At 36.7% G+C, this 22,219-nt stretch overlaps 1 protein-coding gene across 6 annotated transcripts in view; it reads right to left on the reverse strand.

Moving 5' to 3' along the window:
- Window positions 1-22,219, reverse strand: part of pak5 (p21 protein (Cdc42/Rac)-activated kinase 5) — an 88,280-nt gene that overhangs the window by 53,440 nt on the left and 12,621 nt on the right. For 2 of the 6 annotated variants that reach the window (XM_017683528.2, XM_037538045.1), the window contains exon 1: window positions 4,261-4,678. The exons of 2 other annotated variants lie outside the window; for them this stretch is intronic. Coding sequence is in view for 2 of the 4 variants with exons in the window: in XM_017683496.2 (XP_017538985.1) it covers window positions 4,261-4,405 (145 nt within the window). In the remaining 2 variants the exon portion in view is untranslated. Of the gene's footprint in view, window positions 1-4,260; window positions 4,681-22,219 lie in introns of those variants that run through there. 2 more of the 6 variants (XM_017683496.2, XM_017683504.2) reach the window with 2 other exon arrangements.

Below are 22,219 nucleotides of genomic sequence, written 5' to 3' on the forward strand. Positions count from 1 at the left end.
CTATCGAATCATATCTGTTTTATATGCAGTGCCACCTTAGGGCCCAAAGATCCCGGCCAGCAAATACTGTTTTTTGGCATTGTCCCTTGCATACAGAGATTTCTCCAGATTCTCTGAATGTTTTAATGTTATTATGTACCACAGACGATGAAAAGCAAAATTTATTTGATATTTTATGTTGAGAAACATATGCCAATTAACCACCAGATTTTTTTTAAGCATTACACAACTAAGTCTGAGGTCTGAATATAGAAAAGTGCAATGTTGGTATTATTTCCCCACTACACAAGCTTAACTCAACTCTAAATTAGGCCCATTATGTAGAATATTTAATAAATTTCAGAGTGTCATATTATTACATATAAGTATAAGATCATCTATTTGGAGAAAAAAAAAGATTAACTTGTAAATATAACACAGTCCAAATAATATAATAATGTATTACACATGATCAACCTGAACATAAAATAATTAAGTACAATAAAGTGAAGTAAAACAATCAAAATAATGTAATAAGATTACATTATTATAATTATTATAACAGGAAAAATATTATTATACTATCATTTAAGACACTGTATTATTGTATTATTGGGTAAGATATTGGGTAATTTTATTATGTTTTTGACCAAGTTAATTGCACAATTGTACTACATTTCTGGGTGTTACTACACTGTTGGAAAATTATTACAATATTGGTTACAATACAGACAACAACATCATTCTTTCTCTGCTAGTTCATAGTAAAAACTCCACAAAACTATAGATAATTATTAGAAGAAAAACACAAATATTAGTAGAATAAACTGGGTATTAGTTTAATAGTTTAAGAAACTAGTTATTTCTGTAAGTATGGGATTATAACTTTATCAGTGTATATTATTGTTGTCCAAAGAAAAACAAGTATCTCCAAAACAGTAACTTTACAGTAGAAGGCAAAAAAACAATATCTTACCTTTCAGTGTAAATTAAAGTAAAGAGATTTTATTCTAAGTGATTTTTGAGCATTTCTATTGGTCCATTCATCATGAAATTTTCACACAATGTAAAGGACAGCTTGTGTATTAAATGATGTAGAAAAGTAAAAATCAACAAAAATTGAGATACATGTTTTTTTTGGACAGCGACGATATATAAGGGCCAATGATTGCTTGTTTGCAAATGTTAATATCTAAGATCTTGATATATTTGGGAAACACCATGACATTGAATTTTGTTTCCTAGCACTAGTACATAGTTACAAGAACAGGGGAACAGAAGTGTGGACCCACAAACAGATCTTAAGAGTTTAAGAGGGTAATGCTAATGTCTATGTCCAGCATCAGCAACTGCCAGAGGTCATGTGGTCTGAGTTGCGGCACCGAAAGGGGAAGCAATGCTCAAAACCTTAAGTTCTGTTTGTCCCTGAACCATCTGTCGCCATCTGAGAGACGGCAGGCATTTCCCGCTCAGAGCAGAGCAGTGGCAGTGTGGGACAGAGCAGGCCTGGCCCTTCCCCAGCAGCCCTGCTAACAGCACAGGCCCTGTGGCTATTTTAGGCCCCCGTACACATGTGCTGATAACTCACAGGCTTCCAGGCTGCACTTTGCAAGACCATGCCTTTCCCTGTACCTCCTCTACAGCACAGGGCTTAGTGGGGCATTTGGTACACATAGCACACTTAACTGATTTATGACAAGCATGCAGCTCTTGTAGGCTGTGCTTTGCAACGGTTAACAGAATTAAACTAAGATAACATTCACATTACAGTGGTGAAGTGGCCCAAATTCAATCTCACTGCATTTGACACAGATCAGATTTTTTCAGAGAGAGCTGTGTGAACACAGAATTCTGGTACAACAGTGGCTATCAACAGCAGCTAGTGATAATATAATGTGTGCATGCAGGTCCTTTCAGGATATTGTTCTGCTCACACTAATGACAGATATGAGTCACTTATAAACATTATGAAACTTCAAGGTAGAAAGCTTGCAGTAGGGACTGTGATGTGAACAAGGCAAATAAAAATGTACTTTGTAATCCTTCCTTAGTCCACAGTACTACAACAATGTTAATTGCACATGTCACATAACTTCCCTAAACCACTGTATGTGACCTGTGTGTGTGTGTGTGTGTGTGTGTGTGTGTGTGTGTGTGTGTGTGTGTGTGTGTGTGTGTGTGTGTGTGTGTGTGTGGTCACAGGCCAGCCAGCTCACCTTAAAAAGAACTAGAGGCAAAAGACTGTTCCTAAAAAGCAATGCCATTCTAACTTGAGTTTGACCCAACCAGGTGGCTTCTTAAACAGAGGCATGGCTGCCAATGCATTATAAGTATGAGTGTTTTGTCTTTCACCCCATCAATGACTAATAATTAACAGATGATTAGAATTTGTCTCTAATTTAACTTCTCAGTATTCGCAAAAGTGCATTTCTTGCCACTAATTTCAAAATGATATGCTGATGGACAGCAGACACCAGCACATGATAATTACACAACTGTGCTCCATTTTCCACTGAAAAAGTTTGACAGAGTTGCATCAGCCAATAGATCATCTGTGCTTCAGTCAGCTTCATCAAATTTGAACAAAACAACAGAAAAACTAATCACTGCTATTAACTCTCCTTCTACACGGCCCTGCTACAAAGATGAAGCAGATTGGTAAATTGGCTTTTTTGCCTGATTTTATTAAAAATAACAGGAACCACATGTAGCTTTCCCTTATGAGCTTTCATGTTTGAATGAGTTTCTCACTTACACTGAACCCCACCACAAACACACCAGCAGTAAAAATATCTTTTGAGCACAGCCCACTGCAACCCTAATCTCTGGATTTAAACTGTACAATTCTGTATAAAACAACAAATTAGACCGTGGTGGAAAATGTGCTTATAACTGATCTAGTTTAATTCAAATGAAAGTACACTAACTCTGGCTAAAATGTTAAAGTAAAAATCATCTATACATTTTTCTGCTGGTTAATGAACAAACGTATTTGCTTTTAGATGTATGAAACTATCAAAAGTAAATGTATAGAGTTATTTTTGCTATTCTAGCTATTATGACATTGTTTTTCACTTCTATTAAGACCTGTGTGGTAAGTGTTCGGGCCCAGTTACAGTTAATAACATAATATGATATTTAATATTTAGAGGAGAGGTTTAGTGAAAGGTCCAGTATGACTGGATTACTTCAGTTGGAAATTGTATCATATTCTGTTAGATATTTTGGAAAATACAGGTTTCTTCCCACTTTTGAGTAACAAGTTTTAACATGTTAAAGGATGTAGGAGAGTGAAAATGCTGATCTCTTAATTAGATGTACAGAAAGAAAGAACATCTTTTAAACAATGGAAATATTTTTAATAAAGTGCAGATACTCAAGTACTTAAGTAAAGTAATTACAGTAGAGTATTGTAGTTTGTTACAGTCCACCACTTAAAGTCTGGTACGCATTCAGTTTCTGTCATTCAAACCAAACAATGCAGATAAAGACAAGGTCAACGACACAAAGCTAAGTAAAAATTGCTGCTTCAGGAAAAAAATGTTTTGAACAAAGTCAAATAAACCAATAGCTAAAAATTTGAATCTGTCTTAAAAAAACATTATCAAGTACTTTTGGATCATTTCTATTCTATTTTTCATGACATGTTCATACAATGTAAACATTTAAAAAGGTTGAAAACAAATACAAAAAAAACCTGTTTAGAGAATCAAAAGTGGTTCTCCTATGGCATGACTCCAAAGAACCCTTTTACCATCTTTAAAGTAAAGACGTTAAAAGGGTTCTTTGGAGTTATGCCATAGGAAAACCACTTTTGATTCCCTAAACAACCTTTTAATTGGGTGGCTTTAATTTATTTGTTTTACACTGAATTATTCATTGTTCTTTATATATTCATTCATGGTTCTTTAGGTAACCAAAAGTGGTTCTACTACACTCTTAAACTAGATGTTTCTTCAGGAGTTCTTTAGTAAAGACAATTTTTGAAAAGGGTTCTATATAGCACCAAAAAATGGTTCTGCTATTGTTATGATGTCAGCCTTGTAACAACAAAAAAATCCTTTTTGGTACTTCATAGAACTGTTTTCAAAAAAGTTCCATATAGAACCATATGCAACACATTCTCTGTCAAACTGAAGCATTTTACCATTTTACCTTACCTCTTTAAAACCATCTTTTTAAAGGTGTATGGCATGACTCCAAAAAACATTTTGTTATTTTTAAGACTATACAAAGATTTCACATGACAGTGACATGCTACTCCACTGTACATGGTCTTACCTGATATCAGATTCATTGATCCTCTTAAACCAAATAACTGCTCCAGGATAATCGCCACACACTGTACATCAGCTTCCATGAAATAAAATAATTTGATGCATGGAAAGAAGGGCATCGCATTCCTGTGCCCTTCTTCAGTGGACATGTATTGGAAGCCTCGCCCAGGGCTGCTCACCCATGCGCACTCTGATAGAGCCCAATGAGAGATAGGACCAAAAAAAGTGCCGACGGCAGCATCCCGCTGCAGACACGCTAAGCCCAGAGCGCCAGCACACGGGCCAGTCTCGACTGTCCCCGGCCCACGCCATCTTCCTGCTGCAGCCGGCCGCTCTCCTCACCCACTATTCCACTTCCTCTCACACCCTGAAGCGCCATGGCACCTTGTGTGTACATTCACATACACACACACACACTCACACACACACAACATCCGGTTTGCGAGCAGAGACCACCACTGAGGCAGCATGGACCCCAGTACCCTCTTTTATGTGTATGTGTGTCAGACAGAGCTAAGACAGGGTAATTTACAGAAGTGAGGGAGAGAGAGAGAGACAGAGATAGACAGCTGCTACTGTCATTTAACACAATGTCTCCAGTCCACAGTGCAATTATCACACACAAGACCTACTGCAGATTTAAATTAGTTATTACTACTGATAAAATTAGTAAAAAACCATTACCTAGAAATATTTTTTATGAATGCATGATGTTATTGGATCATATGGGTGTCTACACTATATATATATATATATATATATATATATATATATATATATATATATATATATAAAACGCACTATAGTAGACATAATATAGTAATATTACTTCTTTTTCTCTAAAGCAATAATTTTGCAAGATTGTTTAGTCGACTAATCATTACTTTCATGCATGTGTACACTGCATTACATTTTATGCCTTTGACCAACCTGTAGTTCACATTGCCTGTCTTTTTACAATACTGTTTTAGCAGTTTAACTTGGGGAAACATATTTCATAAGATCTGACCTAACATTAGAAAGTCATGAACATGTACCAGCTACACATCACTATACAGCAGCATTTAATGCAGAAACCTGTTGTTCTATTCTCTTTTCTAATTTAATATTGTTTACTTTTAAGCTTTTCTGTCTTTCTCTAAGTGTCAACATTCAGGTTAGAGGACAGAGAGATGAACAAAACCTGCTCAATGTTACTATCATTTTGCACTGTGCACTGTCATGAATCCAAATAGATCAATAAATATTATATAGAACATTATGCTGCTTTGACTGAATATAAATGGCTTTTATTTAGATATATAATACACTGTGTGTAGAGGCTGTTATTTCATGACCTACATAGTGTACACACAAGGGATAGAAAGCCTTTTGACATTGAGAGTATATTTTATCCAGCTTTAGTTGTGCTTTTGTATTGTAGCACCCACAGGTAGATAGTCACACCTTAAAGCTCTGTTTTCACTGATAAGTAAGATAGCTTGGCAACCAAGCAGAGAAGACAGCAAAGTGCACAGGCAATCACAATTATGGAATATAAGCATTTTGTAACAGCTAAACTACTGCTTTAAAGTGCTCACACGTTGGAAAAGGGAACCTATTACCAATTACTAATTACTTCTCTCAGACAGTAATGGGATTCCTTTATTCATTACAATGCACTTGCATGTTTTAACACACATTTACTTTTTAACCTATTGTAAAAAAATTAATTTGGCCTGTGCAAAAGTTATTGCACATTTATTTATTTATTTCGCTCCTATCATGTTAAACTCAGCAAATAAGTAGAAATTGTGCACTAACATTTGCAGATAATGTCATATTTAAGTTTGCTTGTAGAGGATGTGTTTAAAATTTTTGAGTATGATGTATATAAATGTTTATGTATTGGCATTAGCAGATACGTAATATAAATATATATCGGCAGCAGCCCACAATTCTCACATCAGTGCGTCTCTAATTATTTTGACAATCAATTTTTAAAGTCAAACAATAAATGCAGAATTGTAAATTGGAAAAAAAATAAGCCTTTAAGACCTAGTTAATACATGCTGAACTAAATGTAGATAAACTAGAGAAGAAATCAAAATGTGTTTTAGATGTTTTATTCAATATTTGAAGAGTAAGGCAAACAACATTCTTGTTCAAGTCAGTTTCTGTAATGTGATTTCAAGAATTTATATCATAATGTGCAACATTCTTCTTCTTCTTCTTCTTCTTCTTTCGGCTGATCCCTTTAGGGGTCGCCACAGCAGATCATCTGCCTCCATCTTGCCCTATCCACTGCCTCCTCTACTTTTATACCAACCATCTCCATGTCCACCTTCACTACATCCATAAACCTTCTCTGAGGTCTACCTCTTCTCCTTCTACCTGGCAGCTCCATCTCCAACATTCTTTAACCAATATATCCACTATTCCTCCTCAACACATGTCCAAACCATCTCAACCTGGCCTCTCTGGCTTTATCTCCAAACTGCTCCACCTTCACTGTCCCTCTGATCTGCTCGTTTCTAATCTTGTCCAGCCTTGTCACTCCCAACGAAAATCTCAGCATCTTCATCTCTGCCACCTCCAGCTCAGCCTCCTGTCTTTTAGACAGAGCCACAGTCTCCAAACCGTACATCATAGCAGGACGCATTACTGTCTTGTAAACCTTCCCTTTCACTCTTGCTGCTACCCTTCTGTCACACATCAGCCCTGACACCCGTCTCCACCCACTCCACCCTGCCTGCACCCTCTTCTTCACCTCTTGTCTACACTGTCCTTTGCTCTGGATGGTTGACCCAAGATATTTGAAGTCACCCACCTTTACGACCTTTACGATCATAATGTGCTACACTACTTCAGGAAAAATAATTAAATCACTGTAATGCCTTACTGGGTCACTTGAACACTGACTATAATAAATAAATTCAAGTAGATGTAGAGCCAGTTTTTATATTATACACATGGTATTGGCATTAGTGACTATATGCATGAAAAAAAATACATATCCCACAATTCTCATATCAGTGCATCCCTCATTTTCACAATTAATCAAATAATTGTTCTTTTCTAAAGTGAAACAATAAAAGTAAAGTTGGCATTGGAAAAAAGAATTTTTTAACACATAATTAAATGCTGTTTAAAATTTACATTAAAAATATTTGATATTTTTGGTATTTGTAGAACATCAAATATACTATGTGATAAAAAGTAGCACATATTTCTTTGGAAAAGTTACCTGCCTGAAGATTTAATCATGATTTTCTCTAATATAAAGCATTATGGAAATATATTTTTCATTTATTTTGCACACATACTAATTCGGCACACATCAAAACTTTCTACACTGGAAATGTTTTCAGAATTTTTTTCATATTAGAGTCTTTTCTTTGTTTTTTTTGTTTGTATTTTAATGTAACAATATTGGTTTATATGATTGATTTCTTATTACAAATACACACAAAAACAATGTTAACACATGCAAACTATAGACCACTTACAATACATGTCTGTTTCCACAGTTATTTCACTGACCCCACTCCCATGGGTTATCTCAATGAATGAAGACCCTCATAACTCTCTAAAGAGTGTAAAGTGTTTCAGAAGGGGCTGATTTGTCTTCCACAGCTCCAGGAGCTCAGTGTGAAGTCTGCAGCAGCACCACACCCCTCTTGCTCCAAAAGCTATTTTTACAGACACCCACACAGCCAGCGACGGGTGCTATGGCATGCTTATTAGGGCTGAGGGCTGCAGGGGCATCTAGCCTAGCAGTGCAGATATCACTTAAGATCCACATACTGTATCTCCACCACAGAGACACCCCACATTGACAAGGAACATGAGAAGCATGTGAAGCATTTAAAGCATTTCTAAGCGCTACAGTTTGTATTTTGAGAGACATGTTAGACAAGTTCCAAGTTCATTAGTTCCTCTGTATGAAGTTTAGTTATTAGTCATTGACCCTCAAAAGTTTTTACCTTCCTTTGGTGAAAATATTGGGACATAATTCTGTAATTAAACTCATGGAAAAGTGTAAAACATGATTTTATCTGAAAAAAAAGACACTGTATTGGACCAACTTTCCATCATGTTCATATTTGCACAGCTCTAAAAAAGTTATTAATGTGTTTTCTACTGAACAGTAAACTATAAATTGTCCCCTTAAAATTCCAGGTTTATTACATACTAAGGCTTATAATTCAGTAACTAAAGGGACTTCAGTGCAAACTGGTTGCTCTATTCTTAGGTTACAAAAGTGTGTAATAAAACTTTTGGACCGCCCGCAGGCCCCATTTTTTTAAGGAATTAAATTACAGGTTGTTTCAAATGAACGTCTTTACATGACTGGTGTAATTGGTCACAGGAGTTAGACCTGAGAAAGACAATCTACAAAAGGAAGCAGTAAAACACATTATAACATAGCCATAACTACCATATTTGGTATATAATCTTTAAAGGGTCTATATTGAGACTAACACATTTATATCATGCTTCTCAGGAGATTTTAACATGTGAACAGTCATAATTGTGATTAGTAGATAATATAGTGGCTCTCATTTGCTGTTGATAATCTTAACTATCAATATTCTGTTTTCTTTCATACAGCTTAACTTTGTTTAAAATGCTGGGCGAATACTAGTCATCTAAGCTCCTTTTGGAGATCTATTTTCTGGCATTATTTAGTTCTAACCTGCATCTAAAGTGCTGCCCCACCTCTTACCTAACATTTCTTCATATGATCTAGCCTATCAGGGACTTCTGAAAAAGTTCATAGCAGGCACAGGTGTGGCAGATTATGGTTGGAACTGCACTTAGTAGATCTTAATAGATCTCCAGGACCAGGGTTGGTGACCACTATTCTAGAATATGAGCACACATGCAATATTTCAATCATTATTTCAGTATGCTGCATCTGTTTTCACATGGCTCACTGTTATTAGTTTATCAGTTATGACCATTATTTGGGAGAAAAGACAGTCCTAGTGGTTGTAACTTTGCTAAGTTTTTGAAAACCTGGCATATGGCTTGAAAGTAGTAGGTCCATTTGCTAAAGCACATCCAAACTGATTAGCTCAAGTATATTTCCATTTTTTTTCTTGGGCCTAATTAATCAACTGAGGCATTTTTACTGTAGTTTCCCACCAGCCACAGTTGTGACAAAGAATAACTAATGTTAATGTTATCAAAGAGTGCTTTCTTTTACTTACATAACATTGCTTGTCTTCGCACATTTCTGACTGATAATGATGCACAAACTTTGGTTCACGTCTTCTTATAATAACTTACTTGCGGTCCCACACACCAGACTTTCCACTTCCAGAGGGAGGTCCTTCAGTGCCATGTTCCCCAAACTCTGGAACTCTCTTCCTCAATCCCTCTGGGACTGCTCTTCTTTCTCTAACTTCAAATCTGACTTAGATACTTTTCTTTCATGGGCATTTTTCTTCCTCCTTCACTGCTTAGTCTTGACCCCACCACATACTATGTTGAATTTAAGTTAGAAGCACCTTATTGACCTCAAAGTTTGAAATCCACCACTATGCAGCAACCACCTATTACAATGCAAAACAGTTGCCATGAACAGTGAATTAAATCAGCTAATGTCAATAGCTGATGTCAGCTGTGGCAGATGCTGTGAACTGCTGATGCCAGTGTCTGCACTTTCTAAGGGTTAATCATTTAAATTACCGACGCTAAATGAATACTCAGAGTAGCAAGTATTCTCAGGGAAGAAGGTTTTACCTGCTGAATTCAGTTAGTACAGGTATTTTCATGTATGAAAGGTTTAGTTATTTAGGACAGATATAAAGTAGGAGCAGTTATATGACAATATTTTTGCATTACTGTCATAAATGATTTCACAAATAAACATTTCTGACTATTTCGTGAACACCCTCAGTACATAAAAACACTGATCAAATGCATGTGTATTTACAAAGACAGCATAATTAGTGCTGTTTAATCATATTTAGAGTAGTGCAGAGTGTGAAATGTTGAACAGAAATCATTGCAAAATCAACAGGTTCATAGTTTTTAATAGTATTTTTTAATGTGGCATTTCTAACTTTAAAAATGTACCTATTCCACTTATCAAAAACCTAATGTGGTAATATGTACTTTTTTATCATGAAAACAGTTTCATATATCATAATACTGTTTTTCTGCCAAACTGCCCACCTCTAATGTAAAGATAAGTAATCCTGAGAGGCATAAAACTGGTGTAAAGCTTTGTTTATAAATGTTACACATTCAAAAGATGCAATGCAATTACTCTACATTCTATTAAACAGCATATCAGACAAATATTCTTTATTTCATTCCCCCCGCATTTCTACCACTAAATATTCTTTATCAAAAAACCACAATGCTTTCAAATAGTCTTTGTCGGGACCCATATGGTGTTTGTAACACTGCCTTGAGGGCAACATCTGTACACAGCCACTGTGGGTGGAAGGCCAGGAAAAGCAGCCCTTTCCTCTGAAAAATGGAAAAGAAAGGTGTTTCACACAGCATAGTCTTTTGCTAGGAAGAAATGCTACTGGACAAAAAGAGCTGGACATCGATGACCATGTCTAGCCCCCAAACAGCCGCGCCATTGCCTGCAGACACTCTCAGCTAGTGTCAAGCTCAATCAGTTAACGAGCCACTCCGACTGGTTAGAGTAGAATCAGTCTAGGGTGTTGAAAAGCACACACACCCACATGGAGTAATGTCCACACTGAAGAGATAACGTCACACTCGAGAGGGGTGAAGTAGAATAATGCTGGACAAACTGATGTATCCACACACAAATCCACTGTTGTGTAGCTACTTTCCAGAATATTTCTTGCTCAAAAAATCTGTTCAACCAAAGAAATTGTGCTCACAAAATACATACATCAAAATACATACAAAATACATACATTTTCAGTGTATTATTGATTTAAATGTTTATTTTGTATGTGAACCATAACACTGCTCAGATAGATTTAGTATTTTTAGCTAAGCAAATATATGTTATGGTCTACATTACTAACTTCTACAGCACAGCTAGGGGTAGAGTACTCTAAGGGATTTACAGATATTTTCCTCATTGCACTTGCCATATAATTTGTGCAAAAACAGAAAGTGAGACCGTATGTTGCCTCAAATTATAGCAGTAAAATCAAGCTACACAGTGACAGCAAAACAGAAAGACAAATTCAGGGCTAGCTAGCAAGCAAGGCTAAAACAGCTAAAGACTGGAAACAGCTCACAGTGTTAGCCATGATCTACTGCAAAAAGAGCTCTTTACTCTTACACCAGGAAAAAGTTACAGACACAACACAAAACTCATGGGGAGTGTCACTTCTAGCTACACACTTGTCCCTGACGGTGACCCTCCCCCCATCCAAAACACCCACATAATAACTCCACTTCCCAACAAAGACTGACACATGCACCTTTACTCCAGTCTCAGCCACAGGGGTATCAAGGGGTCTTTTATCCAGAAAAGATCAAATTCTTCAATGATTCACAGGCCAATTTTAAGGTCACTGTGTCCTCATTAGGCCAGTGTCTTTCATTTGAGTAAACTAGGAGCTTCCACAGCACAGGTTAAATACTCTTAAATATAAGAGCAACATCAACCTACTTAGAAAGAAAACACAGATTGAGAAGCTTTGCAGCTTCTCAGCTAACACTGATAGCTTGTAATATTTACCAAATTCTTGTACCATCTAATGGCTGTAGATAAAAGCTCAAGTGGAAGAGATGCACATATGAGACAAATGACCTTCAAATGTAAAACAACATTCAACAACATTATTAAGATATGTTAAATATGGTTCTTATTAAAAGTAAAGGGACATCCCAGAATAATATGACATTTTTATCTACAGGTTTAAGGTTTAATTATCAAAAATTATTTTACTTGAAAAAAATACATTATACCAAGATATACTCCAAAATAGTCAGTAATTTTAATTATACTGTGATTCAAAATATGATTTTTACTGGGGCCAATGCCCCTGTGGGCCCATCCTGGACCAGCACTTGTTTTTACCATATATATATATATATATATATATATATATATATATATATATATATATATATATATATATATATACACCAACAGACACACATACATACAAACTACTGTGCACAGAGTGACTACTATCTACACTTAAACACACACATCTGGTCCATTATTAAGCATTCAGAGCCAGAGAGAGCTGTACAAGTTCAAGTACAGTCGACAGCAATGAACTCTTACACACACGCACATACAAACATATATATGATTCATGCAAACATGCAGACACACATATTTATACATTTGCAGACATGCACACACACAAACGTGCACACACTAACACATACATTATTTACTCAAGCAAGCACATGCATATGCTTACATTAGCACAGTGCTGTAGCTTTCTGGGCTAAAAGTGCTCTCTCTCCCTCCATCTCTCTCTTACTTTCACAAATCTTTCATACTCTCCACTTTTGTCCATCATGTGTTCCTCTTGTTCTTCCATTATCATTGCCAACAATCTCTCTCTCTCTCTCTCTCTCTCTCTCTATCTATCTATCTATCTATCTATCTACTCACTATGAGCCTGGTTCACTCCTCTTTTGTCTGAGAGTACTTGAGGACCCTGCCAAAATCCCTCTGCATGAATCATTTAGCATCCCCTGCGCACCCCCGAGTCCACAGGCGCTCTGGATGCGTGGATTAGCAGGACACACATTCATATTTATGCTGGAGTTTGTGAACAGGAGTTTTTTTAATCATGTTTTGAACATTTTGCATAATCCTCACTGAGGCATTCACCGAATGTGAACTTCATGAATGATCACTCAGTGAACAAAGCAGCCATCGCACACAAGACTGCATAAAAACGCTTTCAGCTTTGAAACAGTAATTTCCATGAAAGCAAGAAATCTTTTGGAGGGGTATCCTAAAAATATTGCTATCAACCTTTATGATTTACGAATATGAAATACTTTCTTTTTGCAATTTTTAAGGTATACAGCCTTAAAAGAATGGAATATGGGAATTTTCCTCATAAATTTCAGCTTTAACCTCAAAAATTCAGATTTATTTAAACTTTCTGTTTTATTAGACTTACTAAAGTCTAATAAAGATAAATAAGGATAGGGATTTTTGTGAAATTCTATTATCAAATTTTACAAATGGTATTTAACCCCTTTGTTTTATTAAACACTTCTAGAACCTAAGAATGGCTCAGCCAGTTTGCATTGAAGTCACTGTAGTTACTGAATAATAAGCAGGTAATATGGATTTTAAGGTGTGCATAAATAATAACAATAAAAGCAGTTTAAATGCCACCTTTAACACAAGTTCATAGAGTGCTTTACAAAGTGGAGATTAAAACACCATGCCTAACAACGTATAAATAAAAGACAGTAGAATTTATGAGTGTTAAACAAAGCGTGTGTTTATGTGTAGGTTGGAAAGCTTCAGAAAAGACCATAAAGTGTTATCATTTAGTGTAGAGTAGGAATGGAGCAGTATGGAGAATGGAGAGAGGTTGTGAAGTGCCTGCAGTGCTGAAAATAGCTTCAAAAGGCCCTGAGGTGTGGATATATCTACTGTACGCTCCACTATTGTTCACCTCTTCAGATGGAGCTGTGGGTGAGAGGTGTTTTAATGTGCTTTAATGGCCATCTCCTCTGCCTGTACGTGTCTGAGCTTGCACATACGTGTGAATGTGCATGTGTGTGTTTGCCCACAATGTGTTATCTCAGCCTGTGTGTGCTTCTGTGAGATCAGAACTTAGTGGCGGCTTCCCAGAGGCATTACATAACATAAAAACACAGAGTTCTGTGTACCACCAGGTCAGCAGCAGCCTACACATAGCAGAGAGAGAGAGAGAGAGAGAGAGAGAGAGAGAGAAGGAGATTGCAGAGGTACATACAGACCATATTCGACAATGCCCTCACATTTGCAAAGCGTATGATTTGGCTGGAGGAAATTAGAGGTGGCTCAGGACCTTCATTCCAAATAAGTGGAACCTTTGAGTTTTGTTGATGATATAAGGTGCTCCAAAGGGAGAATCTATTCCAAACCTACAGAAGCTTCTGCTGAGCCCCAGTCACTTATCTGCACGTGCTTTCTTCCACCGCTGGTCGAACAGCAGCTCTAGCCACTCAAAGTTTTCCACAATGCTTCCTCCACACATTTATCCACAGCACATTACAGCTAACAAGCATACAGTCTTTCACCTTAAGCAGTCTAAAGCTGTTACTACTGCCTCACTATACAACTGCCATATAATTATGCAAATACAGAATTACATACTTGCATAGTTGTAGTTATGTATTACATTTTGAATTATGTTTTTGTTCCAATGCTTTCCAAGTTTTTCCAAGTGTTTTGCCAAGTGTTTTCTTCTTTTTCATGATGAATGTTGTTGGGATTAGGCTGTACACATCCAAGAAATATTAGTGCTGTACTGTAATTATTACCACTTCTATTACAGAAATGCAAACATGTTTTCCACTATACATCAGCATTTTGTCTTAAAGAAAAATCATTATTAAAAAATTACAAATTCACATGCAGAAAATTAGAATGAAACTCACATTTAATTTCTCACTTTTCTCTGTAAAACAAGCCTGCATGCACAACACAAAATTTAAACTGTGCCAAATAAAAAAGCCATTATTATATAGCATTATATTGCTTAAATGTAATTACATAATTACACAAATACGGAGCTAGTTACAAAAATATTAATGTTTACATCCCTTATATTACATCTGCGTTATATTAAATAGTCACAAAAACATGGGAAATAATAAATAATAGTACTTTTATTCCACAAAACAAGACTGCATGCACAACAAAACCTTTCTATCAAATTTAAATTCTAACAATACAGCTTCTCTTCTGCTTACCAACACTAACATGGTATTGACTGAAAGTCTAGAGTCAGTACGTTCAACCAAATTTCAATGAGCTGTGAGTGAGAAATAATACAAGCTTTCTAAACATCCTAATAACTGTGCCTTCTCAGGCTTAACTGTAACTGGAAAACAAAGGGAAAAGCCAATCACCAAGCAATGAATCAAGCAAGAAGTAGATAAACAAATTAAAGACACCCTTTTATTGCCTTACTCTGTTTTTCTTCCTGGCGAATTTTAGAGTGTTGTTACCATCTCCTGTCTTTAGGCACTTTCCTTTCACAGAGTCATGTATACTGCATGTGTGCTCACTGCCAGTGTGGTGCCCTACTTAATGCATGTGCCGTACTGGGGTAAACCCTACTGACCCAGAAGCAGGATACGGTTCAGTTTTTACAAAAACACATCAGAGAAGATAAATTAGTCCTAATTACTCAAAAGGTGATATAAAATTAAACCTACTCCTACAGAATATAACAAATATATTAAGACATGGCTTGAAGTGACCTTGAGCTTTCTAGCTTCCAAGCAAAACTAATGACAATCACCTTGCTCTTCTAAAGCCATAAAATATCTTCAAAATATCTATACATATTTCAAATAGAAACATGCAACAGAACCAGCATTTCGCTGTTGTCTGAGAAAAACTTTGTATCTCCAAAATGGTAACTTTACAGGAGAAGGAAAAAACAAACTGTACGTTTAACGTAAGTCAATGGAACCAGACTTTTCTCCAAGTCATTTTAGGCTGTTTATTTTGAACCATTCATCATGAAATTTACACAAAATGTAAAGGACAACAGGCATTTTTAGATTATGTCAAAAACTGAAAAACAACAAAAATGGAGATACGAGGTTTTCTTCTGACAGCAGCAGTTTAATACAGGAAACACAAGCCAACAAGTAAGTATAGTCAGTGGTCAATTTTTAAAAAAACACATAACTTGCAGGGCCACTTTGCTGGTGTGTGATTGAAGACTCTAGTTCATCTATCACAAAGTACAATTCATGTTAGCCATTCTCTTGTCCTTGATCAATGGTCATTTTCTAAACACAGAGCCCTCTTGGGGCTACCCAAATATTTTTGGGTAGCAGACCACTCTTGCTCTCACCCTAGCAGTGACACTGACATAGAAAACCCCTCATAGACTCACCACTATGACAATTAAGGAAGTACTGCTGTGCTGAGAATGATGAAATATCCAAATGATAGGTGGTCAAAAGCAGTCCTGTGGACTTAAACTGGCCACTGGCAGACAAGAGGACTACAGGGAAGCTGTCAAATTGTGTATGACATTAGATTGTGCACTTATATAATGTACCTATAAATTACACAATACCCACTGAATTTTGTAGACACCTGACCATCCAAAAGTACTAGTAGTGAGTTTGTCCTTCTTTGCTGCAGTAACAGCCTCTACTCTGCAAAGGCTTTACACTGGATGAACATTTCTGTGAGGATTTGATTGCATTCAGTGACAAGAGCATTAGAGAGGTCAGGTACTGATATTGATGATTAGTTCACAAAATCTCATAAAAAAAGTGTTGAATGGAGTTCTATCACTCCAGAATATGCAGCTCCACTGCACCACCGCCTAATGCTGATAGTCTCATGCCCTTCTAGCCAATGCTTGGCACTAGGCATGGTGACCTCGGACATATGCATGGCTGCTTCAGAGTGTGTCCTTCTATTGACAATGTTTTTCTATCGAGGCTAGAGGTTATACAAGATGATTTTGCCCAGTTGAACACTGGTATCAGCAATAGGTACACCTTCAAGTAAGAGAATTCATTAACTAAAAGGACTGTCTGGGTACCTTTGGACACACAGTTTAAGTCAATGGTCATGAACCTGCAAATTGCTGTTTTTCCTGCTCTAACATGCCTGTCCCAACAAATCAGCTCATTAACTAGCCCAATCTGAGTTGAAGTGGGTGTGTGAGTGCACGAAAAATACAAAAATGTGCAGTGGGTCTCCAGGACCAAGTGATAAAACCAATGATGTAGGTGGGCCTCATAATGCAGCAAATGAGTGGAAGCACAAGGTCAGTGTTTATAACAAAGTGGCTGGTGAGTGTATAAATGCTATGGTTCAGCAAGTATGAGTTTGCAGAAAGTAAGAGATACTGCAGAGTTTGTTCATTTCATAAAAATGGCATGAAACAGAACAAACTGTATTATATTTAAAAAGTTCAAGAAGGTGATTTTGGTTCCCTGAAGAACCTGGTTTTATTTAGGGAAAGGGTCTTTATGTGCTCTTCTATGACAGTGCTCCAAAGCACCCTTTTGGCACCTTTATGTTTAAGAGTGTAGATAAAAGTGAAATGCATACTATCACTGTAATTGTCCAACAAGCAGAATATATGATAAGAGTAGCAGAATTTGAAAAAGATGATTCAGGATTTAAGACTGGTGGAAAAAACATAAATAACCTTTAATACACAGATGACATGACACTCATGAATCCACAAGTTATGAAAAATAAGATGTGAAGACAACAAAGGTTAAGGAATTGGGAACTGTCCAGGCTGTGTACATTTCTGTGGTTCTTTATGGATATGCAAGCTGGACAATAAAAAAAGCAGGACAAGTAAAATAATGATGCCTTTGAACTTGATCTGGTGTTGGCAAAGACTCTTGGCCCAAATGGACCAAATCAAGCCTCACCTTTCACTCAAAACCGAGATAACCAAACCGAAGCTCTTATTTTGGGCATATTATACAAAGAAACAATTCAGTGGAAAAGACCATTATGCTTGGAACAGTTCAAGGTAAAAGAAGATGACCAGCAACAAGACGGATGGATACAATCAGAGGAATTGGGAACAAGTCAATCAGGAACCTGAAGATCCATAGACTCATGTGGTTGCCAGGAGCTGGAATTGATTTGACAGCACTTAATAATAAACAGATATCCTACCTTGCTCTGCACAACATAGAGCATGTAAGAATGTGCCAGTATTAAAAGATAAAAAGAATTGCCATATAACTTTGTGTATCATGCTTTACAATGTCACCACAATACTTTATTAAGAAAAAAACACTACAGTATATGGACACATGACCATCACACATATGACCTTGTTGGACATCCCATTCCAAAACTTTTGGAACTATTAACATGGAGTTGCCCCCCACCTTCCACCCCCTTGCAGCTTTTAAAAAAAAAAAGTTTTTGCTGTGTCTGTGGGAATATGTGCCTATTCAGTCAAAAGAGAATTTGTGAGGTCAGGCACTGATGTTGGATGAAAAGGCCTGGCTCGCAATCAACATTCCAATACATCCCAAAGGTGTTCAGAGGGGTTGAGGTCAGGGGTCTGTCAAACTTGTCAATGGCTTTACAGACCTTATTGTGTGCACAGGGGCACAGTCATTCTGGAACAAGAAACTGTTGCTACAAAGTTAGAAGCATATTGTAACGCGGAGCGATGAGGCGGACGCATGTGCGGAGGTAAGCGACTTTTATTAAGGGCAAATCCAGGGTCATGGTCAAAACGGTCCAGGGTCAAAGAGCCAATACGGACAGATCGGGGTTCAGATATGACACACTATAAACAGATTCAAACAGGGCAAGGACATACAAGAAAGACCAATACATTCATACAAAGACCGGCAAACACTAAGGGCAAACACAGGGCTTAAATAACAAAGGGCAATGAGGGACAGGTGAACACAATAAGGGGCGGAGTAACCAAACAGGGGGCAGGACTTAAACCAAAAGAAACACACATGGACTAAACCAAAACACAAACACATGGACAGGACTGGGAGGGGCCAATCGTGACACATATAATTGTCCAAAATGTATTTGTGTGCTGTAATACTAAGATTACCCTTCACTGCAACTAAGAAGAACTAATGTCAAAGCCGTAGCTTTAACATTACACCTTAGAGGAACTAAAGGGGGAGCCCAAACCCTGAAAAACAGCCGTAGACTATTATCTCTCCTCCACTAAATGTTTGTTAGTAAAATATGTTTTATTACTCCAGAAAACATGTTTCCACTGCATCCAGTGGCAGCATGCTTTATACCACTCAACAGCCCCACTCTGTGAGTTTGCATAAACTGCAGTATTCCAGGTATTCCAAAGTATCCACAATAGCAGTATCATATGTATTGATTATAAGAGTTTACCTTATTATTGAATATTGGAACAACTCTACACAAAAGCCTATAAACCCAAATGTATACTGCATACTGACATACTTATGGCTCTGGTACTGATGCACCAAATGAAGGCTAGCATTGTTAGTTGATCTTGTGTGATTTCACACTTCATATGCTGTGATAAGGAGGAAATGATGCCTAGTGTGAATATGTTATGATAAACAGAGTAATTTATTGTCTACACATACAACATGACTTATAAGAACACAGAGTGGATCATATGGTACAGGGACCAGTCACTGTTTGCTCTCCAAATCTATTTTTGCTGCCTGTTTAAATCTTTCACACTCTCCACTTTTGTCCATCATGTGTTTCTCTTGTTCTTCCATTATCATTGCCAACAATCTCTCTCTCTCTCTCTCTCTCTCTCTCTCTCTCTCTCTCTCTCTCTCTCTCTCTCTCTCTCTCTATCTCTCTCTCTCTTTCTCTTTCTCTCCTTCAGCATTCTGCTATTTATACATTTAATTGAATACAACCCATCTGCCATGGGTGCCTAGCCTGGAGTGGAGCTCGTCAAGTCTCATTTTGCTCAAAGCGTTTGGCCTACATAGTGTATGCATGCTCACACAACACACACTCGCCAACACTATCATCAGCACACTCGCACAATCACACACATTCTGTAGGCACAGACATACGCTGTCCTGCACAGAAGAACATACTGCAACACACATGCATCAGTGCTGTATCCATGTTAGCATGGTTATAGTTATACTAACATATCTTTGCCTGCAGGTAAGGAGGGACTGACGTGCAGCAATATTCACCTTTGTTTTCCTCTCCCAACTTATTTACGTGTCATGAAGTAGCTCTGCTAAAGTCTGATTAAAATAATAATTAATGGTAATAAATGAATGTAAACCCCAAACACCAGCTGGAACACATGAACAGCATTTGCATGTTTTGTCCTAATCAGTGGTTGATAAACAATATAAATCCAGTACCAGTGAGTGAAAGTAGATACTCTTGGTAAAATATTGCTTAAGTAAAAGTGCTCTATTTATATTTGTACTTATTTACTTTTAAAAGCATTTAAGTATCAAATATACTGTATATCAAAGGTATTCAAAGGTGTTTAGGAGATATTCTAACAATCTGACCTTCTTAACTTTCTCCTGTTGTATGTTCAGTACAGTAAATGTATAAAATTGTACTACATTTTCAATGCTACATTTGATATGCTATAATTGGACATTCAGTATTTAACCCTTTAAATGGCCAGGGCCAACTGGTGGGCCCAAGGTTTTATTACACACTTCTAAGACCTATGAATAACTCAGTCAGTTTGCACTGAAGACCCTGTACTCAATTACATGTAATAAATCTGGGAATTTAACAGGTTAAGGATGAATTTAGTGAAAGGTGCACCGTGAGTAAATTAAAATACTTTAATAAAGTACAGATACTCAAAAAACCTACTTAAATACAATAGTGAAGTACATGTATTTTCTTACTGTCCACCAATAATCATTAGCATTTAACTAATAAACAGATAATGTATTTGTATCAACTGCCCACTGGTGAAATATCCAGATAAACAAGCGCACATAAATTAATCTGTAAAGTATTTTGAAAATGTTCTATTATTGTTAACAAAACACTAGTAGAGACAAAGAAGATTCATGTAAGGAACATTTATAAACATGCAGGAATCAGAATAATAATAATAATAATAAATTGTCACCTATTTATGAAGAATAGCACTTTATAATGATATCTCTCATAAATGTGCAAAATAAATGTTTGGGAACAGCAGTTGAGCACTAGTGGCTATTACTACAGCACTATGTCATGATGGAAAGATCTAACAGTCCTATTTCTGTCTTTCAAATGCTGTTGTACTGGTTTTATTTTTGCTCCAAAACAAAAAACAAGACTAGAATAAAGAAGCCAAGAATGTATCCTAACCCACTAAACCCCACTAATCTTTGGTTAGTATTTATTTCTAAATAACACATTCTCACACTTCAAGCTGACCCATTAGTGGAGATCCTGTTGTTCTTTTTTGACTAGTACAAAACAGGTTTAAATATCAGTCTTTATCATGCTTGAACATGTGATAGTTTCAGAGTCTTCCAATAGGCATTTCTAACCATTGTAGCATTAACATAGACACTTTCTCTAAACTAAGACAAAAAACTTCCTGACCAAGCAGCAAACCCAGTGTTAACCTACAGTATCAGTACCAGTAAAATGGTCCTAGTTACATTGTTAAAAAATAAAAAATAAAAATAAAAAACTGACTAAAATTATTAACACACCGTGAAGAAATAACAGTTTTAACATTGTCATAGACATAATAGCATAATACCATTGTATTACTACTTTGTACCTGAGGAGGAGACAGTTAGTCACAGTAGTATCCAGGCTGTCATCAGTCCAGCACGACAGGATGAAAACATAGCACGTCCACTCCCGGCAAGAAACCAGAGTAAACACTGGCCTTGCGTTCCACCACTGGACACAGCTCTCGAAGAGTAAACTGATAAAGTTTCATGCTAACTTGCAATGTTTCTTCTAGACTAGTAAGTAAACAGTGGGAGGAGTGTAAAGAGAGGAAGCAGGACTGTGGGGAGTATGAATTCGAAAAGGTTGCATCATCAACATATTGTTCCTTTAAAGTTAGGGTTAGGCTTAAAAAACTCAGAAACACTTTATTTAAACTTCATTTAAAGGCTACCTACACAAGAGCTTCATAACACATGCACTGAATAACATGTGAATAACATTTATGAAATCATGCTTGACTATTTCTTAGCAGGTTATGCCAGTAATCTCAAGAAGAAATAACATGCTTATATGAATTGAATGACACTTTATTGACATAACGAGTCTCAATAAGACTTGTAAGTTCCATTACTTGGGAACGATGCTTCATAACACTGTAATAAATGGAACAAATGTTTGTCGCAGT

This window comes from Pygocentrus nattereri, chromosome 4 (genome assembly GCF_015220715.1).
Source record: "Pygocentrus nattereri isolate fPygNat1 chromosome 4, fPygNat1.pri, whole genome shotgun sequence".
In the NCBI taxonomy this organism is placed as follows: domain Eukaryota; kingdom Metazoa; phylum Chordata; class Actinopteri; order Characiformes; family Serrasalmidae; genus Pygocentrus; species Pygocentrus nattereri.